General features: G+C 42.5%; 1 protein-coding gene and 1 pseudogene across 1 annotated transcript; one reads left to right on the forward strand and one right to left on the reverse strand.

The window, feature by feature from the left end:
* Window positions 1-2912: 2912 nt before the first annotated feature.
* Window positions 2913-3655, reverse strand: LOC148119801 (translationally-controlled tumor protein-like; annotated as a pseudogene).
* A 695-nt stretch (window positions 3656-4350) lies between these two features.
* On the forward strand, window positions 4351-17580 carry Zscan12 (zinc finger and SCAN domain containing 12). Its single transcript, XM_048460953.3, has 4 exons — window positions 4351-4491; window positions 5652-6119; window positions 10571-10715; window positions 12233-17580. Exons 2-4 carry the CDS (start codon window positions 5715-5717, stop codon window positions 13138-13140), a joined length of 1458 nt encoding a protein of 485 aa, XP_048316910.1. The 5' UTR covers window positions 4351-4491; window positions 5652-5714; the 3' UTR covers window positions 13141-17580.
* The last annotated feature ends 2296 nt before the right edge of the window (window positions 17581-19876 follow it).

Here is a 19876-nt window from a genome sequence, read left to right on the forward strand (position 1 = left end):
GTCTTATTGCTATTGCTGGAACTTCAAGCACTATATTGAAGAGGTATGGAGAAAGTGGACAGCCTTGTTGTGTTCCTAGTATTAGTGGAATGGCTTTGAGTTTCTCTCCATTTAATTTGATGTTAGCTGTCGGCTTACTGTAAATAGCTTTTATTATATCTAGTATGATCCTTGTATCCCTAATCTCTCCAACACCTTTATCATAAATGGGTGTTGAATTTTGTCAAATGCTTTTTCAGCAACCAATGAAATGATCATATGGTTTTTTTCTTTCAGTTTATTTATATGATGGGATACATTGATAGATTTGTGTATGTTGAACCAGCCCTGCATCTCTGGAATGAACCCCACCTGATCATAATGGTTAATTTTTCTAATGTGTTCTTTGATTCGGTTTGCCAGTATTTTATTGAGAATTTTTGCGTCGATGTTCATGAGTGAGATTGACCTCTAATTCTCTTTCTTGGCTTTGTCTTGTGTGGTTTTGGAATCAGGGTAACTGTAGCTTCTTAAAAAGAATTTGGCAATGACTCTTTTGTTCCTATATTGTGAAATACATTAAGGAGTATAGGTATTAGCTCTTCTTGGAAGTTCTGGTAGAATTCTGCATTGAAACCATCTGGTCCTGGGCTTTTTTTGGTAGGGAGGTTTTTGATAACAGCTTCTAATTCTTCACGACTAACAGGTCTATTTAGATTGTTCACCTGGTGTTGGTTCAACTTTGGTATATGGTACTTATCTAAAAAAGATGTTCATTTCTTGTACATTTTCCAATTTTGTGGCATACAGGCTTTTGTAGTAAGATCTAATGATTCTCTGAATTTCCTCTGTGTCTGTGGTTATGTCCCCCTTTTCATTTCCGATCTTGTTAATTTGAGTGTTCTCTCTCTGCCGTTTAATTAGTTTGGATAGGGGTTTGTCAATCTTGTTGATTTTCTGCAAGAACCAGCTTTTTGTTTCATTGATTCTTTGGATTGTTTTCTGTGTTTCTATTTTGTTGATTTCAGCCCTCAGTTTGATTATTTCCAGTCTTCTGCTCCTCCTGGGTGAGCCTGCTTCTTTTTTTTCTAGAGCTTTCAGGTGTGCTGTTAAGTCTCCAATGTGTGCTTTCTCCGTTTTCTTTAATTGGGCACTTAGTGCTATGAACTTTCCTCTTAGCACTGCTTTCATAGTGTCCCATAGGTTTGAGTATGTTGTGTTTTTATTTTCATTAAATTCAAGGAAGACTTTAATTTCTTTCTTTATTTCTTCCTTGATTCAGTAGTTGACTGTTCAGTTTCCATGAGTTTGTAGGCTTTCTGCGGGGTAGCATTGTTGTTGAATTCTAACTTTAATCCATGGTGATCCGACAAGACACAGGTGGTTACTAATAATTTTTTGTATCTGTGGAAGTTTGCTTTGTTACCGAGTATGTGGTCAATTTTCGAGAAGGTTCCATGAGCTGCAGAGAAGAAGGTATATTCTTTCCTATTTGGGAGGAATGTTCTATAGATGCCTGTTAAGTCCATTTGATTCATTACCTCTATTAATTCTCTTATTTCTGTGTTAGATTTCTGTCTGATTGACCTGTCCATTGGTGAGAGAGGTGTGTTGAAATCTTCTACTATTAGTGTGTGTGGTTTGATGACTGCCTTGAGTTCTAGAAATGTTTCTTTTACATAATTGGCTGCTTTTATATTAGGGGCATAGATATTCAGGATTGAGACTTCCTCCTGATGAATTGTTCCTGTTATGAGTATGAAATGTCCATCTCCATCTCTTCTGATTGATTTTGGTTTGAAGTCGATTTTGTTAGAAATTAGAATGGCCACACCCACTTGTTTCTTAGTTCCGTTTGCTTGAAAAACCTTTTCCCAACCCTTTACTCTGAGTAGATGTCTTACTGTTTTTGGAAGTTTGCATTTTTGTTTGTTTTTTTATTTTTGGTCACCTTTCCCATGTACTAATACTAGCTCCCTAAGATCGAAATGAGATTTCCCCCCCATCCATAACAGAATGTTCTAGTATGTCATAAGACTATTAATCACTATTTTTCAGAGGTTCTTGACTCTTCTTTTTTTAATTTTTTAAAATTTTTATTGAGCTCTACATTTTTCTTTGCTCCCCTCCCTGCCTCTCCTCTCTCCTTTAACCCTCCCCCAAGGTCCCCATGCTCCCAATTTACTCAGGAGATCTTGTCTTTTTCTTCTTTCCATGTAGATTAGATCTATGTATGTCTCTCTTAGTGTCCTCATTGTTGTCTAAGTTCTCTGGGATTGTGATTTGTGAACTTTTCTTTTTTTTTTGCTTTATGTTTAAAAACCACTTATGAGTTATACTTGACTTTCTGTGTCTGGGTTATCTCACTCAAAATGATGTTTTCTAGCTTCATTCATTTCCTGTAAAATTCAAGATGTCATTACTTTTTTCTGTTGTATAGTACTCCATTATGTAAATGTACCACATTTTCCTTATTCATTCTTCGGTCAAGGGGCATTTTAGATTGTTTTCAGGTTCAAACAATGCTGCTATGAACATAGTGGAGCACATGTCCTTGTGGCATGATTGAGCATCCTTTGGATATATACCCAAAAGTTGTATTACTGGGTCTTGAGAAAGGTTGTTTCCTAATTTTCTGAGAAATCACCACACGGACATTCAAAGGGGCTGCACCAGCTTGCATTCCCACCAGCAATGCAGAAGTGTTCCCTTTTCCCCACATTCTATCCAGCATAAGTTGTCATCAGTGTTTGTGATCTTGGCCATTCTTACAGGTATTAAATGGAATCTCAGAGTTGTTTTGATTTGCATTCCTCTGATGACTAAGGATGTTGAATATTTCCTTAAGTGTCTTTCAGCCATTTTAGATTCCTCTGTTGAGGTTTGTACTCCATTCTTTATTTTAATTTAAAAATAGTCTTTTTTTTTGTAAGTGAATTTAAATGCACTTTATTTTTAGACAACCTACATGACATGTTTTTTCTTTAAAGAAAAAAAAAAGGAAAAAAGAAAAGAAAAAAAAAACAACAATGTCTCCACTCCAGATAAATCATGGTCAAAATGAGAGCTCAAGGTGACATCAGTCCCATTTGTCCTAAGTCCTGGTGTTGTATAGATGGGAAGCAGCAGCCGGTTATTGTTATCCAATTTGTTAACATTTCTCCATCTCTAAGCCATCCTTGAAGAAAATCATGTGTGGAGTCACGCCATCTTCACGGTAGTCCGGGAGAGCAACCATGCCATTGGATTCATGTTCTCACCAATAAAAAACTGGTAGTTATTGAAATTAGCAAGGATATGCTTAATTTGCTCTGCAGCCCCAGTCATAAAAGGCTTTACTCTTTCTGGTTTCTGTTTTTCAAGTTTGCCTTTGAGTGATTTCATGTAATCTTTGATGTACTTTTTGTAGGCCTCTTTTGTGAAGCTGGTTTCTTGTAAGAAGTGGTGGTTCATGACAATGTCAACACCAGTGACTACCGTGCTTTTGGTACCTTCGCCCTCTGGGCCTTCAGCGGAAGCATTCCCACCAATGAGCGAGTCATCGTTGTTACCCTCTGTTCTACTGACCATCTTGCCCTCCACCTCCAGGCACAGATGGTCCGCGATCTCCCGGATCTTGTAGACGTCGGAGAACAGCTCGTCATGGCTGATGATGTCCCGGTAGATGATTATGGTGGCGCTGGGGACCGCGCCGCTAAACTGACAGCGCGAGAGAGCGCGGTGCAGCCGGAGACGCGCTGGGGGGGGGGGGGGGGGGGGAGGGAGGAGGGCGGACTAAAAGGAAAAATAGTCTTTAATTCTAGAAAAATATTTGTTTTTCCGAAATATCATATTTAAGAAGCGTTGACTACTTTGTTGAGTTTTTCTACCCAAGAAAAGCATATTGCTATTTAAGTTCATATTTGACCTTTTAAAGTGTGTTTTAAAGTTTCTCCCAAGCAAATGTGGTACATTTCTTGGTCTTGAATATTTCTTTATTGCTGTTTGTGTAGCTGTGGCCTTTTCATTCACTATCATATATATTAAAGCTGATTTTAGTGTTGTTTATATCCTAACTTACTAAGTTATCCTTTTAGTATATTTTTCCAATTGATCATCGTGACTTTTCAAATTTATGATCATATTACCAGTATATTAAAAAATCACACTTAAGAAGAATCATGGAAAAGGTGATAAAAACCCCATAGACTGGATTTGAGAAGCCCATCAACACCGGGAAGCATAGCTGCGTCGAGACGGGTCGGGGTGAACAACTCATTGAAGCATCACTAATCTCAGAGATACTGAAACACAAACAGGAGTTCTCTACTTCCCTATTGGGTAGACAAGCCCAGCCTGCCCGCGCAGGCGCGGGGGACAAACCACAGAGTAGAACACCACGGCTCGGTAGAGTGGCTTTGGGCGTGCGCGCGCCATCGCGTCTGCTCCGCCGTTCCGGCCTCCCTGGCAGTCTTCGAGGGCTTCCGGTTCCAGCGCGGTCTGTGTTCCCCGTCTCTACTCAGGAGCTCCTAGGTGAGCGAGCTGCTGCTCCCGGCTGGTGGGAGGGCTCGGGTTGGATGACGAGGTGTGGGGGAAGGCCTTCCTGGCACGGTGTGGCTGCCTATGCGGACGCCTGGGGCGCAGAACCGGCTGGGACCTAGGAACGCAGCGGAACTTAGATTTACAATCACAGAACTGGAGGGGCAGAAGAAAGGCAGAGTACCCTCCAACCTTTAACCTTTATGAATGATCACATCCCGGCAAAAGCCAATTTGTACATATACAGTTCTGTGTATATGATTTTGTTCCACTAGGCATCAGGTATACTGAACAGTTTCAAAAGCAGCGAGTCATGGGTACCCTAGTTGTCTGCTCTTTCACTCGTTCAGTTATTTTTGTGGTACTGGTATTGAACCTCGCTGATGGTAGGCAGCACTTGCCCTTCCCCAACGCTGTCTACTCATTCTAAAGGTCTTATTTCACATCGTTGTGTTTAACTTTAATAGTAAGTGGAGATTGTTATACCCAGATCCGCGGAGTCCCCCAGAAACCAACAAAGAGACCGAGTCCCGTATGTAAAAACAAAGACCCTTTATTCTTACACAAAGGCCGTGCGCCCAACGTATTGGCGCAATCGGAGAGCCCTGAGCACAGTTAGGGTGCGGTTTTTATATAATAGCAGAGGGATTTTTAAGGTTCAGGATCCCCGATTGACTGACGTTTGTCTAGGGGTGTACTGGTGAAAAGCGATGGGAGTGTGCTGGCAGGTGATCCTATCTTCAATGGTTGTTGGAACATTAGGAATTTTCTTTGGATAGTCTGTTTCTGAGTGGAGCACGGGTGGTCTCAATTTGTAGTCGTTCTTGGAACCAGGTATTGTCATAGGGTAAACTGAGACTCAAGCCTATCTTCCTGTTGGTCGACAGGGCCAGTCTTGGCCGGTACACACCGGCCCAAGCTTCCCTGGGTCCTACAGAGATAAGTTTATTATTAAACCTTCCTCCCCGAAGTCCTGAAACAACTTGGCATCTTTTTCACTTTTGTCTATTTTTGTGAAAGTACATGCACTACTGCTTCCGCCGAATACAGTAAATTAACTGGAGGGCAGGCTTTCAACTATCACGCTTAAACTCTTAAAATATGCAATATTTGCTTATGATAGTTTGTGTTAATAATGATGGCTTATTCCTTAGGTCCCCTCCGTAAGGACATTTACAAGGGAGTTATTGAAGTCCTGGTAAATCTTTTGTATAGCTATGATGGCTTCTACTGGTGATACCGAGATCTGTAAGAACCAGGATGTAGTTTTGGAAATAAAGATGGAGGAAGAGTGTAAGTATACCACCAGACAGGATTGGAGCCTGCAAAAGAACACTTATAACAGAGAAGTCTTCCGAAAGTTCTTCAGACAGTTTAGCTACCAGGAAACGTCTGGACCCCGGGAGGCTTTGGACCGACTCCGGGAGCTCTGCCGTCAGTGGCTGAGACCTGATACTCACACCAAAGAGCAGATCCTGGAGCTGCTGGTGCTGGAGCAGTTCCTGACCATCCTGCCAGAGGAGCTGCAGGCCTGGGTGCAGGAGCAGAACCCCGAAAGTGCGGAGGAGGTGGTGACTGTGCTGGAGGATTTAGAGAGAGAGCTTGATGAACTAGGATACCGGGTAAGAAAAAAAAATGTGGTTTCTGTTTCCTAAAATTAATTGTGGATTTGTAGGCCATAGTGAATTATATACCATTATTTCACAAGCACATTGCCACTCAGATGGATACAAAAGGGACCGTAGTTTCATGGGAATTTGGGGTCAAATTTGTATGTTACAAGCCTTGAGCTTGTAATCCTCACATCTCACCTCCTTACAGGTGCGCACCACCACTCCTATCTGGTCTTAGCTTATCTATACCTTTTCATCAGAGGGATTGTATACATCTGTGCTAAGCTACAAAATCCTATCTGATGAATATGCTGCTTGGTTCGGAAACGAGATTTATACTGCAGAGAGAAGCTATCAGACGGTAATAGATGGAGAGGGTATTAGAGAGATGGTGGGACTAAGGTGGAGAGCAGCCTTTTGTAAAGGGTATTATGTAATGTAAAACAAGTAATTAAGCAATACGGTTTTGAGCTGGGCAGGAGCACATGCTTGTCAACTAGCACTCAGAAGGGGATGGAAGCAGATGTATTGAGAGTTCGAGACCAATTTGGGCTACATAGCAAGACCCTGTCTCAAAAATACGAAGAACTGGGGGTGTAACTCAGTGCTAGAGGACTTGCTTAGTATGTACAAGGCCTGTGCTTCATCCCCAGAACTGTGGTAGCTGTGTACATGGTGATAGGGCTGTTAATATTCCTTAGCCAAAACACTGGGGAGGATACTAGCTGTTAATCCCGCTCCCCCCATACCCGCCAAGCTGTTAGTGGACAGCAGGACTCCAGTGCTGCAAATGTGATGAACTCCTCACCAGTGCTAGGGTGGGACTTGTCACCCTGATCTCGGTAAGAAACTCCTCCCCTGGACTGTAAGCAAGCTCAAGGAACTCATTGATTGGCCAAGCGAGACTTAGATGGGATCTTTATTTGGTCTGTTATCAGTGCCCTATCTGGAGCGAATGGAAGCTGGCTCACATCTCCCCAGGAAATGTCATATATCATATAGCCACTGTCCTGATTCCGCAATAAACAGTTAAAAGATGGAAAAAAAATCAAAATCATTATCCTGGATGAATGACATATGGGAGGAGCGTGGAAAGTTAGATGGGAGGGCCAGGGCGGGCAGGAAACGTTTGCAGAGAATGGAGAGTTAGATGGGAGGGCCATGCGGGCAGGACACGTTTGCGGTATAGAAAGCCCATCTGTGTGGGAAAGGTGAAGTTTGTGTAGAAAACTTGAGATACAGAGTTCATGACATTCAACATCTTGGCTTAAATTTTCTTCTAGTACAAAGGCTCTTTTCTCAGCCGTCTAAGTGAGCTATAAAAATTATGTAAAAGAGGCAGAAGAGAGAATCTTGCCTTTTTTATTTTTGTCTTAACTATGACAAGACTGGTTTTCAATCAGTGGTAATTTCTAGCCAAAGAGGACATTTGGCAATTTCTTAGAAAAATTTTGGTTGTTGTAACCTTGGAGGGCAGATATGAGTCTACATATTTTTTGCATACAAACCAGCCTCAGACAGCAATAAATGACCTTATTGAGAGTGTGTCAGAGTAGCTGAACTTAAGAAATCTCAGTATGAAGAGCATGAACCTGTGAAATAAATGAAATGTAACCTGGCATTCGAATATAAAAGAGATTGAAGAGAGAAAAGGAGCTTGTGCCAAAACGTTTAAAACAGGGTCATGAAATTATAGCTACAAAGTACAAGTGTGACTTGGATAAGAATTGAATGGAAATGATTACAGTTAGAATCTATAAAGAAGGCTTGAGGGCCAGACCTTGTGGCTCATGCCTATAGGCCCAGGTCAGTCAGCATAGTGTGAAAGACCTCGATAAATCCAGACCCATCTAGCAGAAAAAAATAGAGCCAAAAATTTAAACAGGAAGAGAAGAGCTAAAAATCTAGGTTAGCTGGTTCAGTGACTCTGTTTTAGGAACTAGCTGAAGATAAAGTCAGATTATAATCTTGAGAATAATTTTGAGAAACAGGGAGTTACCCCTTGTGATTATCACTGGTATTTTCAGAATTTTTCAGTGATCACTGGTATTTTCAGAATTTTCCAATGACACCCTGCCTACCCCCTTTCGATTACTAGGTTGTGTTTTTTTTTTTTCCTTTAAATACTCCTTCTCCCAGCTACTTGGGGTCGAACTCTACCCCTGCGTGGGAAATGAGTTTCGGCCCCAGTGCACTGACTCCTGTCCTGTCAATAAACCTCATGTGATTGCAGCAAGGATGGTCTCTCGTGAGTTCCTGGGGGGTCGTGTTATCCCGAGACTTGAGTGAGAGTCTCCCTGCTCCTGAGATCTTTCAAGTGTTTACCTTGTAAGCACAACAGTAGGCGTTTGATCCCCAGAATCTACATAGAAACTGCTGGCCATGGTGGCACACATCTTCAGTTCAGTGCTAGGAAGGCAGAAAAGGGCAGTTCCCTAGGCTCATTGGCCAATCAACCTATCCTACTTGCATTTCAGGCCGGTAACAGACCTGTCAGGGACCAGTCTAGACAAAAATACCTCTTGCCAGGGTAGAGGCGTTGTTTATTTAGAAATATAGTAAAGAATATGAAGACACAAATGAAAATAATAAAGCAGAGAAACATATAGGATAGTATCGGGAGGGAGCTCCATTTAGTACTGAAATTACCAATTGCTTTAAATACCCCTGGCCCCAAAAGGTAGGAGTAAGACAAAAAACTACATTAATGTGACGCAAGGAAATGAACATACCAATTGAAGGTCGCAGGCTACAATCATAGTTAAATATTCTGTTGCTAGAACAAAACAAGTCACACTCACACCCTAGACCAAAACATTCTGTAGGCAAACCACTCCCTGGGTGGAATCCAAAGTTATCTCAAGGGAACTGGACCCTTAGTCCTATCCTCAGACTTTTGTTTGAGGTAGAAATCTTCTTCTCTCTTCCTGAAGTACAAGAGCTGGCTGTTAGCCACACCTGTTGACAATAATCTTGAGCGATCAGAACTCTCTGAGCTACTTCTAGGCGGGACCTTTGTTGGAGGTGGAAACACAATAACCTTGAAGGAACTAGTGGTAAGTTCCTACTCTGGCCTTTGGTCATTGTGGAAATAGACTCACATTTTTGGGCCTCCATACAGACCTTGTATGAAAAAATAAGCAGATAAGTTCCAGAGGAATCAAGCCAGTGTAGTCCTCTTGGTGAGTTGTCAGTCAGTGAGAGACACTATCTTTAAAAAAAAAAAAAAAGTGTTAGCACCTGAGCTGTCTGATACACGCACATACACACACACACACACAGAAGGAAGGGAAGTTAATCTCAGTAGTCAGGTAGAAGAGGCAAGAAGGTAAGGCAACCAAAGGTAGCCTAGGCTGCATTCTGATGGGAGGTTCTTTGTCAATGGAGATGTCCTTACTGAGGAATCTGTTGTAGGCTCTGCACTCAGGGCTTAAAGCTTGTAAGAGAACTGTGATAAAGACACTTCTGGCAGAATTGAAGACTGTAGGTGGCCATTCTGCAGTAATGAAATGCCAGTTTTCCGTCACACACCATCAAAGACCCTTGGGTGCAGCAGTGAATGTCATATGCAAGTTGCTGTTCTTATGCAGATTCTAGTCTCCGAGAAGAGATAGAGGGAAAAAGATTCCAGAGATGTAAAAGGTGTCGGGTGTTGATAAATCTACTGAAAACAATAGAGAAAAAGAATAATGAAGGAATTGAGGGCTGTACCATTCAATAAACAGGCCACAGAGCTTTCAACAGAGAAAGCCTTAAGTGTTGTAGTATGCTAGAGTGGAGGTGAATTATTTGAGAAGATGAAAGAATTGAGAAATTATATCATGTAGAGCCTTGCAGACCATTATAAAGAATTTAGATTTTGGTAGATGGAAAGTCAGTTCCTAGCTTGAGCAGAAAAGAAATATAAACTAATTTTTAAAATTTAATATAAATTTTAAAATAAGCACTCTGTATTTTAAATACAAAAAAAATTCTAATATAAGCACTCAGTATATTCTACAGTGATGGTCGGAAGAAGTCATCTTAGGAAGTTGTACCGATTAACTAGAAGGACAGACAGCTGGAAGTCACGTGATTGGGATACGGGGAACCCCAAATCCCAATCCTCTGAACAGCAGCAAATGTTCTCAACTACCAAGCCTTTTCTCCAGCCACTTCTACCTAAATTCTTCTTTCCTCCTCTCTACCTTCTTTTTATCTCTTTTTACCTCTTTCCTGACTCTATTTCTTGAGCTTTAGACAATTAACAAAATGTAGAAAATTAACAAAATGTAGCTGTAGTGGGGAAGGGAAGGTTCCCTGGAGAGGGTGACATTTTAAAATGATCTTAAAAATGAGTGTGATTGAGGCAGGCTGGTGGCTGTGGAAAAGTCCTTTCGGGCTTGAGCAAGCCAGGTGCCAGTGCTATGAACACTCACTTTTGTTTGCTGTTATTAGAGGACATCTCTCTTCTCCCTCAGGCCTCAGTGCAAACTGCAGAACAGAAAGTGTTTTTGCAGGAAATGAAGACTTTAGGAGCAGAGCCAGAACCCAGTGCATCCCATCCACCTGTGAAAGCCAGGCTGAAGTGTGAACCTGCAGAATATGAAGCCCCAGAGGAGCAAGGTAAAGGAAAAAGGTGCAGACGGGAAAGCAGAGCTAAGAGGGGCCTGAGGGCTGGTTTGTACTTCCCACCGTTCTTCTCAGTAAAGTCAGGAGGGCCTGTCCAGAAGTCTGGTGCTCGTGTGTTGACTTCCAGATGTCATGGTTTGTCACTTTACTTTTCCTTCCCTCCCCCCATCTTCCTTTAAACCCAGAACCTCATGCGTGCCCGGCAAGCACTGGAGCTCTCGAAGGCACATCCACAGCCCCCTTTTTTCTTGGCTTTATTTTATTTTGCTTTACTTAATTTCATTCTTCTGATAGTTGTAATCCTTTTCTGACCTCTGCTATTTGTAGACTTTGACCTATTAAACAGTATTTTTGTCTTCTACTTAGATTGTATCCTTAGTCCTTTTAGTAATTGAGTTTTGCTCCAGGCTGTCTGCAGCTATCAAGTAGTGTGAGAGAAGAAGAAGTATTTATCTGTGAGTGAAGGAACAATAAGGAGAACATGCCAGAAATATTAGAGAAGGCGAATGGATGGGGACTTGCTGCCTTCCTCATCCTTGCTTCCTCTGGTTTTTATGGTTTTAAAAGAAAGCTTTATAAAAATTATTCAATGAAAAAAAAAGTCTGTGCCATTAATTCATCTAGTTTCCTCCCCCAACTGAAGTAAATCATCACTGTTTTTGGTTTCTTATGTGCCCTTCTAGAGACTTTTTATATTAAACATTTTCTTCTCCTTTACATTACAATGGTAGACTCTTGTGTTTTTTATTTCTTAACAGCCGCTTAGTATTAAAACGTATAGACAAACCATGAAGCAGATTAGCCAGATGCTAATTTGTCTTTGGTGTTTTGTTAGAACAAATAGTTCTATAACAGATAACATAGCTTAGTTTTCTCTTGTAGTACTCCGTGTCAGAAGTTATAAAGGTAGATGTGACATTGCTCTGCCTAACACTCTGAATGAGCTCAGAGCAGCAATGTGTGCCCATTTTGTGAGTACAGTGCACTGCCACACTAGATAAATTCAGTGAGTGGAAATTACACCTCGGGCTGATGCGGTGGCTCCGAAGTCCTTGCTATGCAAAGCTGACCCCTGAGTTTATCCCCAGACTCCATAGGAGGCGAGAACTAACTTCCAAAAGTTGTCTTTTGACCTCCACACATGTGCCATGGCATGTGCACACTCACACATAAAATAATAAAAGGTTTTCAAAAATTTTATCTGTGCTATATAACTAACTCATCTTTGCCTGACTCTGGAGCAGTTTCTCTCCCTGTGGTAAGGGCTGTGTGTTTCCTGTTTTAGAAACTGTTGTTTCCCTTTGCCTAGTTTTCTGTTGAGTTATCTCCTTACTTGTTTGTGGAGTGCTTTTTCACTTTAATCATCTTCTATCCTAATGCAGTTTTACAGTTTGTAGTAGAAACTCTGAGGTCTTGTGTGACTTTTATTTGAATAATTTTCTCTTGCTGGTTTCATGAGCTACCGTTTCCTGCCCCTGGAGAATGGGTAACACGCAGGCTCCTCTTTGCAGTTGCAGGTGTTGAGACTGGAAATGAGTCCAGGAATATAACTCTAAAGCAAGACCTTGGTGAAGGAATGGAAGCCAAACAGAATACCTCCAGTGGATTAGCAAAGGATGCACTTCAGTGTGAGGAAACCCGTGACCCTGGAGAAGAACCTTCTAGTGCTTCCAGTGAGGACAACCGGCCTTCGCCTGCTGAAAATGGGACAGACTTGCCTGAGAACTTAGACCATGTTAAAGACCAGAACGTCTGTCCAGGGCGGAAACTGTATGGATGTGAGGACTGTGGGAAAACTTATAGTCAGCACTCACGCCTCCTCGAACATAAAAGCGTCCACACTGGAGACAAGCCCTACAGATGTGAAGTATGCGGGAAAACCTTCCGGTGGAAGACTGTGCTTATTCGACACAAGGTGGTGCACACCGGAGAGAAACCTTACAAGTGTAATGAATGTGGCAGGGCCTTTGGCCAGTGGTCAGTTCTTAACCAACATCAGCGGCTTCACTCGGGAGAAAAGCACTACCACTGCAATGAGTGTGGCAAAGCCTTTTGCCAGAAAGCAGGCCTCTTTCACCATCTCAAGAGCCACAAAAGGAACAAACCTTTCCAGTGTCTAAAGTGTAGTAAAAGTTTCAATCGCCGGTCCACACTCACTCAGCACCAAGGAGTTCACACTGGTGCGAAGCCCTATGAGTGCAACGAATGTGGCAGGGCTTTTGTGTATAACTCCTCTCTTGTTAGCCATCAGGAAACGCACCACAAGGAGAAAGCCCTCGCTCAAAGGGGTCCTTCTCGGCGGCAGAGAAGCCGCACCAGGGAGAAGCCCTACACATGTGATGTCTGTGGGAAAGCCTTTGTTCAAAAATCAAGTCTTACAGAACATGAGCAAATTCATGCTGGAGAGAGACCCTATTAATGTGCTGAGTGTGGGAAGGCCTTTATTCGAAGGGCAGTCCTCAGGAAACATCTGGGAATCCACAGTGGGAGGCTCCACAAGTGTGCGGAGTGTGAGAATGCCTTCCCAGGAAGCACCGGCTTCATTCAACATCAGGGAATTGACAGTGGGGAGAGGCTCCACAAGTGTGCTGAGTATGGCAAGACCTTCTGACAGAGGTCAGACCTTAGTAAGCCCCAGAGAATTCATGGCAGAAGTGGTCCCTCTGAGTGTAACAAGTGTGGGGCATTGTCCAGGCCGAGCTCAGCTCCTGCCCATCAGACTGCTCACAAAGGAGCCGGAACTCTTTCTGTGAGGTGACTGCAGGGCAGCCGTCTCCCAGCTTGCGGGACGCAGGGCAGCCATCTCCCAGCGTGCGGGACGCAGGGCAGCCATCTCCCAGCGTGCGGGACGCAGGGCAGCCATCTCCCAGCGTGCGGGATGCAGGGCAGCCATCTCCCAGCGTGCGGGACGATGAGGAAGACTGTATTTGTACTGCTTTGTGGCCGCACTTCAGCCCTTGGTACTGTAAGAAGACCATAAATACTTGATGGCACCCACTGTTCATTGTATTGATGAAGGAAAGAAGTCTTATCACCAGATTCCTTAGAGCCCAGCCCGGGATGTGAAAATCTGCCATAGTTAGTTAAAAAGAAGGGCAGTGGATTGATGTTCAGTGTGTTTTAGAATTAAAATAGGAGAAATTCAAATTCCTCAGAACAGATTATTTGTACACCTGGTCAGGGAAGAGTTCCTGAAAGATACTGAAAATAAGAGTATGATGGATTGACTTGGTAGGCAGAAGGGAGAAACACATGTAGGTAAAACAGGTGAGCAGAAGCAAGAATCTGGGTGGTTCAGAAGCATCAGTGATGAGACTAGCCATCCTCCTAGAGAGCTGATTTTAAGTGTTTAACTGATGGGTATTAGTTGGAAATAGCTTGGGGATAGAGTAGGGGAGTTCCAATGCTAGGAATGCTAGCCAACACTTGGCAATGCTTTGACACAGAACACTCTTTTCATTGTTAAAATAGCTCTAAGTACAAGTTCATTTTAGAAATGATGTGGTTGTACATGCTTGTCTATCTCAGCACTTCTGATGCTGAGACAGGAGGATTAGGAGTTCCGTGATATCTTTGGTTTCTTAGGGAATTCAAGGCCAGACTTCAAGAAAAAGAAAAGAGGATACCAGGGGCTGGAAAGGCAGCTCAGCAGTTATGAGCACTTGTTGCTCTTGCAGAAGATTCGGATTTGGTTCCCGTCACCCACATGGTGGCTTGAAACCACCCATAACTCCAGTTTCAGGGCATCTGGTGCCCTCTTCTGATCTCTGTGGAGCACAAGGCACACAGCTGGTGCACATGCATACATGCAAAACACTCCTACATATAGAAACCTACTTCTTGGGACTGGCTTCTCAGCCTGTCTCTTATGCCTGTGAAACTCTGACGTGGTTGGACATCAGCATCACCTGGACGTCAAGTATTATTTTAAATGCCTATGTGCACTGAATGAGACCCTGGGTTCAATCCCCAAAGCTTTGAAGGAGATCAGACCCAAAATAGAGTGGAATGGGGCTAGGTAGAGCCAGATTGGCAACCCAGACTAAGGGTCAAAAGGAGGACAGCGGGGAAGTGTGTGATGGGTGCCCCAGTTGGTGACACAGTGAGCAGAGAGGGCTGTGTGATGGCCCCGAGGACATCTTTTTGTAGTTATGTAGCCCAGGGTGGTCTCTGGTTTTTGATAGCCCTCCTACCTCCGCCTTCTAAGTGCTAGGATTACAGCTCTGAGCTATGAACCTGATTTCCTTTGCATCTTAATGTATATTTTGAAATGCACAGTTGGAAGATGGGAGGAATGGAAGAACAAAGTGGGTTCAAGGAGGAAGTAATGCAGTCAGTGATTCAACAGTCAAGTAGAAGTAGCTGCTCAGGTTGTCTGACTTCTTGATTTATAATGAATTCACTTTGAGACATTTCATGGTGAAACAAAGCACAAGTGGTTGGGCAGAGCCGAGTCTCTGGAGCCCTGGAAAGACATAATCGTAAACACAGGCTGAGTTTGGATTCCATTTGCTCAAAGTCACACGGTGCAGGCTTGAACACAAGCAGCTGCGTTCCAGATCATATACTTTTAAGTTCTTACACATGGTGCTTATTTTAGTTGGACAGACCATGCATAGCAGTGGTATTCAGGACCCTGCATAATTTTCTATAGAAAATTTCAGCTCCTTTCAGCTTAAGTAGGAAAACCCAGACCCTCATCCGAACACCTCAGTATTTTGGTATAATTGTCTCTCCATAGTAAATCTTGTGTGATTTGGCCAGTGTCCCATAAACGTCAGCCCCAGTGGTAATCAGGACAGGGAAGATTTGCAGAAGACTGTCTACCTCAAAAGTGAGCCCTCATTTAAGGATCAGCTTTCATCCTAAAACCGTAATTCAGACTCTGCCTTCCTATCGAGAGATGGGATATCTGACTTTCTTCTCAGTACAAGTCATATTTAGAGAGATAGCTCAAATGGCATTGACTCAGCATGTCTGTTGTTAATTAGGATTCTTACACTGTAGCCCTGGCTGGGAAGGGAGCCTGGCGGCATAACTGTCACCCAGCACTCAGGAGACTGAGGCATGAGGATCATTAAACTCAGTAGTGTGGGACTAGTCTGGACAACAGGTTCTGTCTCACAGCAGGAAGATAGAAAGTATATTCTATAAAATGGCCCCTGGGAAGCAGCAGTTGTAGAGTAGCTTGCTTAGTCTTGGATTTGTTTTCTAGCACTGAAAAGAACATTTTCATTTGCTCCAGTTTTTCCTTTTAGAGGTCAGAAGGTGCTCTGTTAATTCTGGAGGCTACAAAACCTAGAGTAACAAGTGTTTCCACCCTGGGAATAACCACTTGCTAACTTTTACTTGAATCTCTTTCCAGCTTCTATCCCTAATTGAAAGTTCTCATACTACAACCCCTCCAAAAACTCATCTTACTAGTTTTTCATATCTCTTCCAAATGTACTTCAGAATGATTGGTAAGGCATCCTTGCACATTTTTGTAGATTTATACTGTTTCTGTATATATTGTATAGACAGTTCATATTTGTGAATTTTTATTGTAGCACAATTAATAAAAACCCAGAGACAGATATTGGGGTTTAACCTGAAGGTCAGAAAAGCAAAACAGCCAGCCACTAACTCTTATCTCTACCTCAGTACAAAATGGTGATCCTGCCTCCAGGAATTCTCAAAATGAGACTGACCAAGAGCTGTCTCCTCCCATCTTATATACCTCTTTAGTGCTGGGATTAAAGACATGCACCAGTACCACCTACCTGTTTCTATGCCAAACTAGTGTGGCTTCTGGGATTAAAGGTGTGTGTCACCACTGCCTGGTCTGTAAGGCTGACCAGGGTGACTGTTTTATTCTCTGATCTTCAAGCAAGCTTTATTTATTAAAATAAAAACAAAAATCACTATACCCTTCCCCTCGGAAGAGGAGCCGGAAAGAAAGCTAGACCAGAGGGGATGGAGGACACCAAGGAAACAAGGCCTTGTAGACAACAGGCCAATGCACATATGAGCTCAGAGACTATGGCAGCCTGCACAGGGGCTGCATGGGTCTGCACCAAGTAGGCTCCTAGAGTTGAAAGGAGAAGTGGACACGTCTCCATCCCTAACCCAGAAGCTAACTCTGATTGATAACCATTTGCAAATAAAAAGTTAGTTTTTTCCAAGAGGGTTTGACTAGGGAAACACAGTACTCTTAAGGGTAGGCCCTATGTTCAGCAGTGGACGACCAACACGGAACAAAGTCAACGGTCAGGGACATTTTTTGGTTTTGTTAGTCTTCCTTACCTTGTAGGGCTCTCTTTATATATATCATGTGCTTCCAATTTTGAGTTTTTATGGGATTCCTGAGTGTGAACATGTGTGTCCTCTGCATCTCTATGTGTTTCTTATGCTTTTTCTTTGGCTCTTTTTCTTGTTTGGTTATATTCCAATTTGTTTTTTATTTATCTTATTTTATTATCATTCCTTAGATGCTTGTTATTGGTTTGTTTTTGGAGACAGGATTTCTCTGTATAGTCCTGGCTGTCCTGGAACTCGCTCTGTAAACCAGGCTGGTGCTGTGGGATAATGCTCTTGTACACTGCAAAGATTTGTCACTTGTATTGGTTTAATAAAACACTGTTTGGCCAGTAGCCAGGCAGGAAGTATAGGTGGAACAACCAAACTAGGAGAATTCCGGGAAGAGGAAAGGCAGAGACAGAGTTGTCAACCAAATGTAGAGGAAGCAAGATGAGAATGCCTTACAGAGAAAAGGTACCAAGCCATGTACTAAACATAGATAAGAATTATGAGTTAAGTTATAAGAACTAGTTAATAATAAGCCTGAGCTAATAGGCCAAACAGTTTATAATTAATACAAGCCTCTGTGTGTTTCTTTGGGACTGAACAGCTGCAGGGCTGGGCAGAACAGAAACTTCTGTCTACAGACTGGCCTTGAACTCATAGAGATCTGCCTCCAGAGTGCTGGGACTAAATTTGTACACCACCACCGGCTAGATGCTTGTTTTTTTAAGGAGACAGAGTGTGGTCTGGATGGGAGAGGAGGTGAGAAAGAGCTGGAAGGGGAGGGGAACATAATCAGAATACATTGTTTGAAAAAACCCTTTTTGATAGAAAACAAAAAAGCTCTCCTCCTTAAGTTGCCTTTGGTCATGGTATTTTATCACAGCAACAAAAGTAATATAGTTACTCAGATCTGGAAACACCCTCATACACACACACACACACACACACACACACACACACACACAGACAGATGCCTTTCACAGGTCCAGGTATCTTCCTATTTTCATTTTTATTTTATGTGTGTATGTACTCATTCCTCAGGAGGAGGCGGTGGTGGCTGTGGCAGTGGCTGTGGCTGTGATGACAAGGATGAAAACAGCCTTGGTGTTAGCAGCATCTCTAAGTACAGTCAACATCCAAGACCAACAACCATCACATGCAGGGTGGCACCAAAAGAGATTATATGTGTGCATGCCGTTTTATAGCTAAGAAGCTCTTATCATAGCACAGATAAGCAGTTTTCATAAGTTTGGGATTATACCATAAATGAGGTAGATAGCCCCAGTCCTCTGTAGAGCAAAGCATCCATCTCATGAAAGCCTCCAGGTAGGCAGTGAGCTGAGTGGGAAGTGGTCTTATTGTTTAGAATACCCACTTATGATCAGGTTAGGTTACCGGGATTAGGTCATTTTGTGTGAAGTCTTAATCTGTGTGGCACATGCAGGCAATGCTAGTTGCCAGGCAGCTATAATACATGCAGTCAGTTCTCTGTTGGGCAGACAAGAAAAGGAAGACATAAATGAATTGGTTAGAAGGAAGAGGACTTAGTTCTTCTCATACTAGCACCCATCTTTGATTCCTTCTAACCTGTCCCAACATAACCAGGCCACCGAGGTTTTAAAGATACAATTTAGAAATAGGGAACCTTCATTTCTGAAAACAGGATAGAAACACTTTGATCTTAAGCAGTAAGCACCTGGGAATTTTATATCAAAAGAAAAGTAGAAGCAGTCAATTTTGTGAATTAAACAGGCACTCTTCTAGAATCTGAGTGTATTCTGGATGCTGTAAGAACATCCATTTCACTTATCTCAGCCTCAAGTGCTCCTCTTCTATTCTGATCTAGAAGCAGAGTAGGGAGGCTACAAACCACCTACCTTCCTTGCTCCACTACCAACGGAAAGAACAACAGAGAGAAAAGGTGGGAGAAGTCAGGTGTGATATACACACCTGTGATCCCCGCCCCTAGGACGTGCAGGCAAGAGAGGATCTGGAGCTTAACATCATCCTTGGCTACAAAGAGAAGTTGAAGTCAGTCTGGGATACAAAATACACATCGGAAGTGTGACAGCATGATGCTGAATGCGAATGTTCTGTCCGATCCTCAGCTGCAGCATCAGGAGGGTTAATTTCCTGTGTCCTCTGGACCACAGATTTTGGTCAGACGGCATTCTGAGTGTGCTTGTGAAGGTAGTTTTAGAGATTAACACTTGAATGGGTAATTCAGTAAGTACACTGCCCGCCCCCACCCCGCCCCAGCTCTCATCCAATCAGGTAAAGGCCTGAGAGAGAACAGAAAGCTGACTCTCCCTAGAAAAGTGATAGCATTTCTGCCAAAACCTTGTGCAGGACATTGGCTTCCTTAGTCCTTGGATGCAAACTGAACATTGTTCTTTTAGTCTGGAGCCATGCTGCTTTTGAACTGAAACTCACACCGTTGGTCTCCAGATTACAGAAAGCAGTGTCCGTCATCAAATAGCCCAATTCCTCAACAATATGCCCCCTCCAACACACACATACATTGTATTGATTTTCTGCAGGATCATACATAATACACATTTAGAAAGTTTAGAAACCACACCATGTATTTTTACATTTAAGCACTAACACAATAAAAATGTGGTTTATTATTATTTATCATTTATTTTTAGATTTAAATATTATTAAATGTTAACTTATTAAATTAATTAAAATAAAACTAAGCATTAAAATTCATTATTTTTAAATATGATTTATTATTGAAATGCAAACCACTTACATTAGGATTTGTCAAACACGTGTCTGTAGGTTTCTGAAAACCTTGATGTACCAAACATTGGAAACTCATAAACACAGATACCTACATAAGTCTGTGAGGGGGTTAGATTCCG

This window comes from Myodes glareolus, chromosome 14 (assembly GCF_982192425.1).
Source record: "Myodes glareolus chromosome 14, mMyoGla1.1, whole genome shotgun sequence".
Lineage (NCBI taxonomy): Eukaryota > Metazoa > Chordata > Mammalia > Rodentia > Cricetidae > Myodes > Myodes glareolus.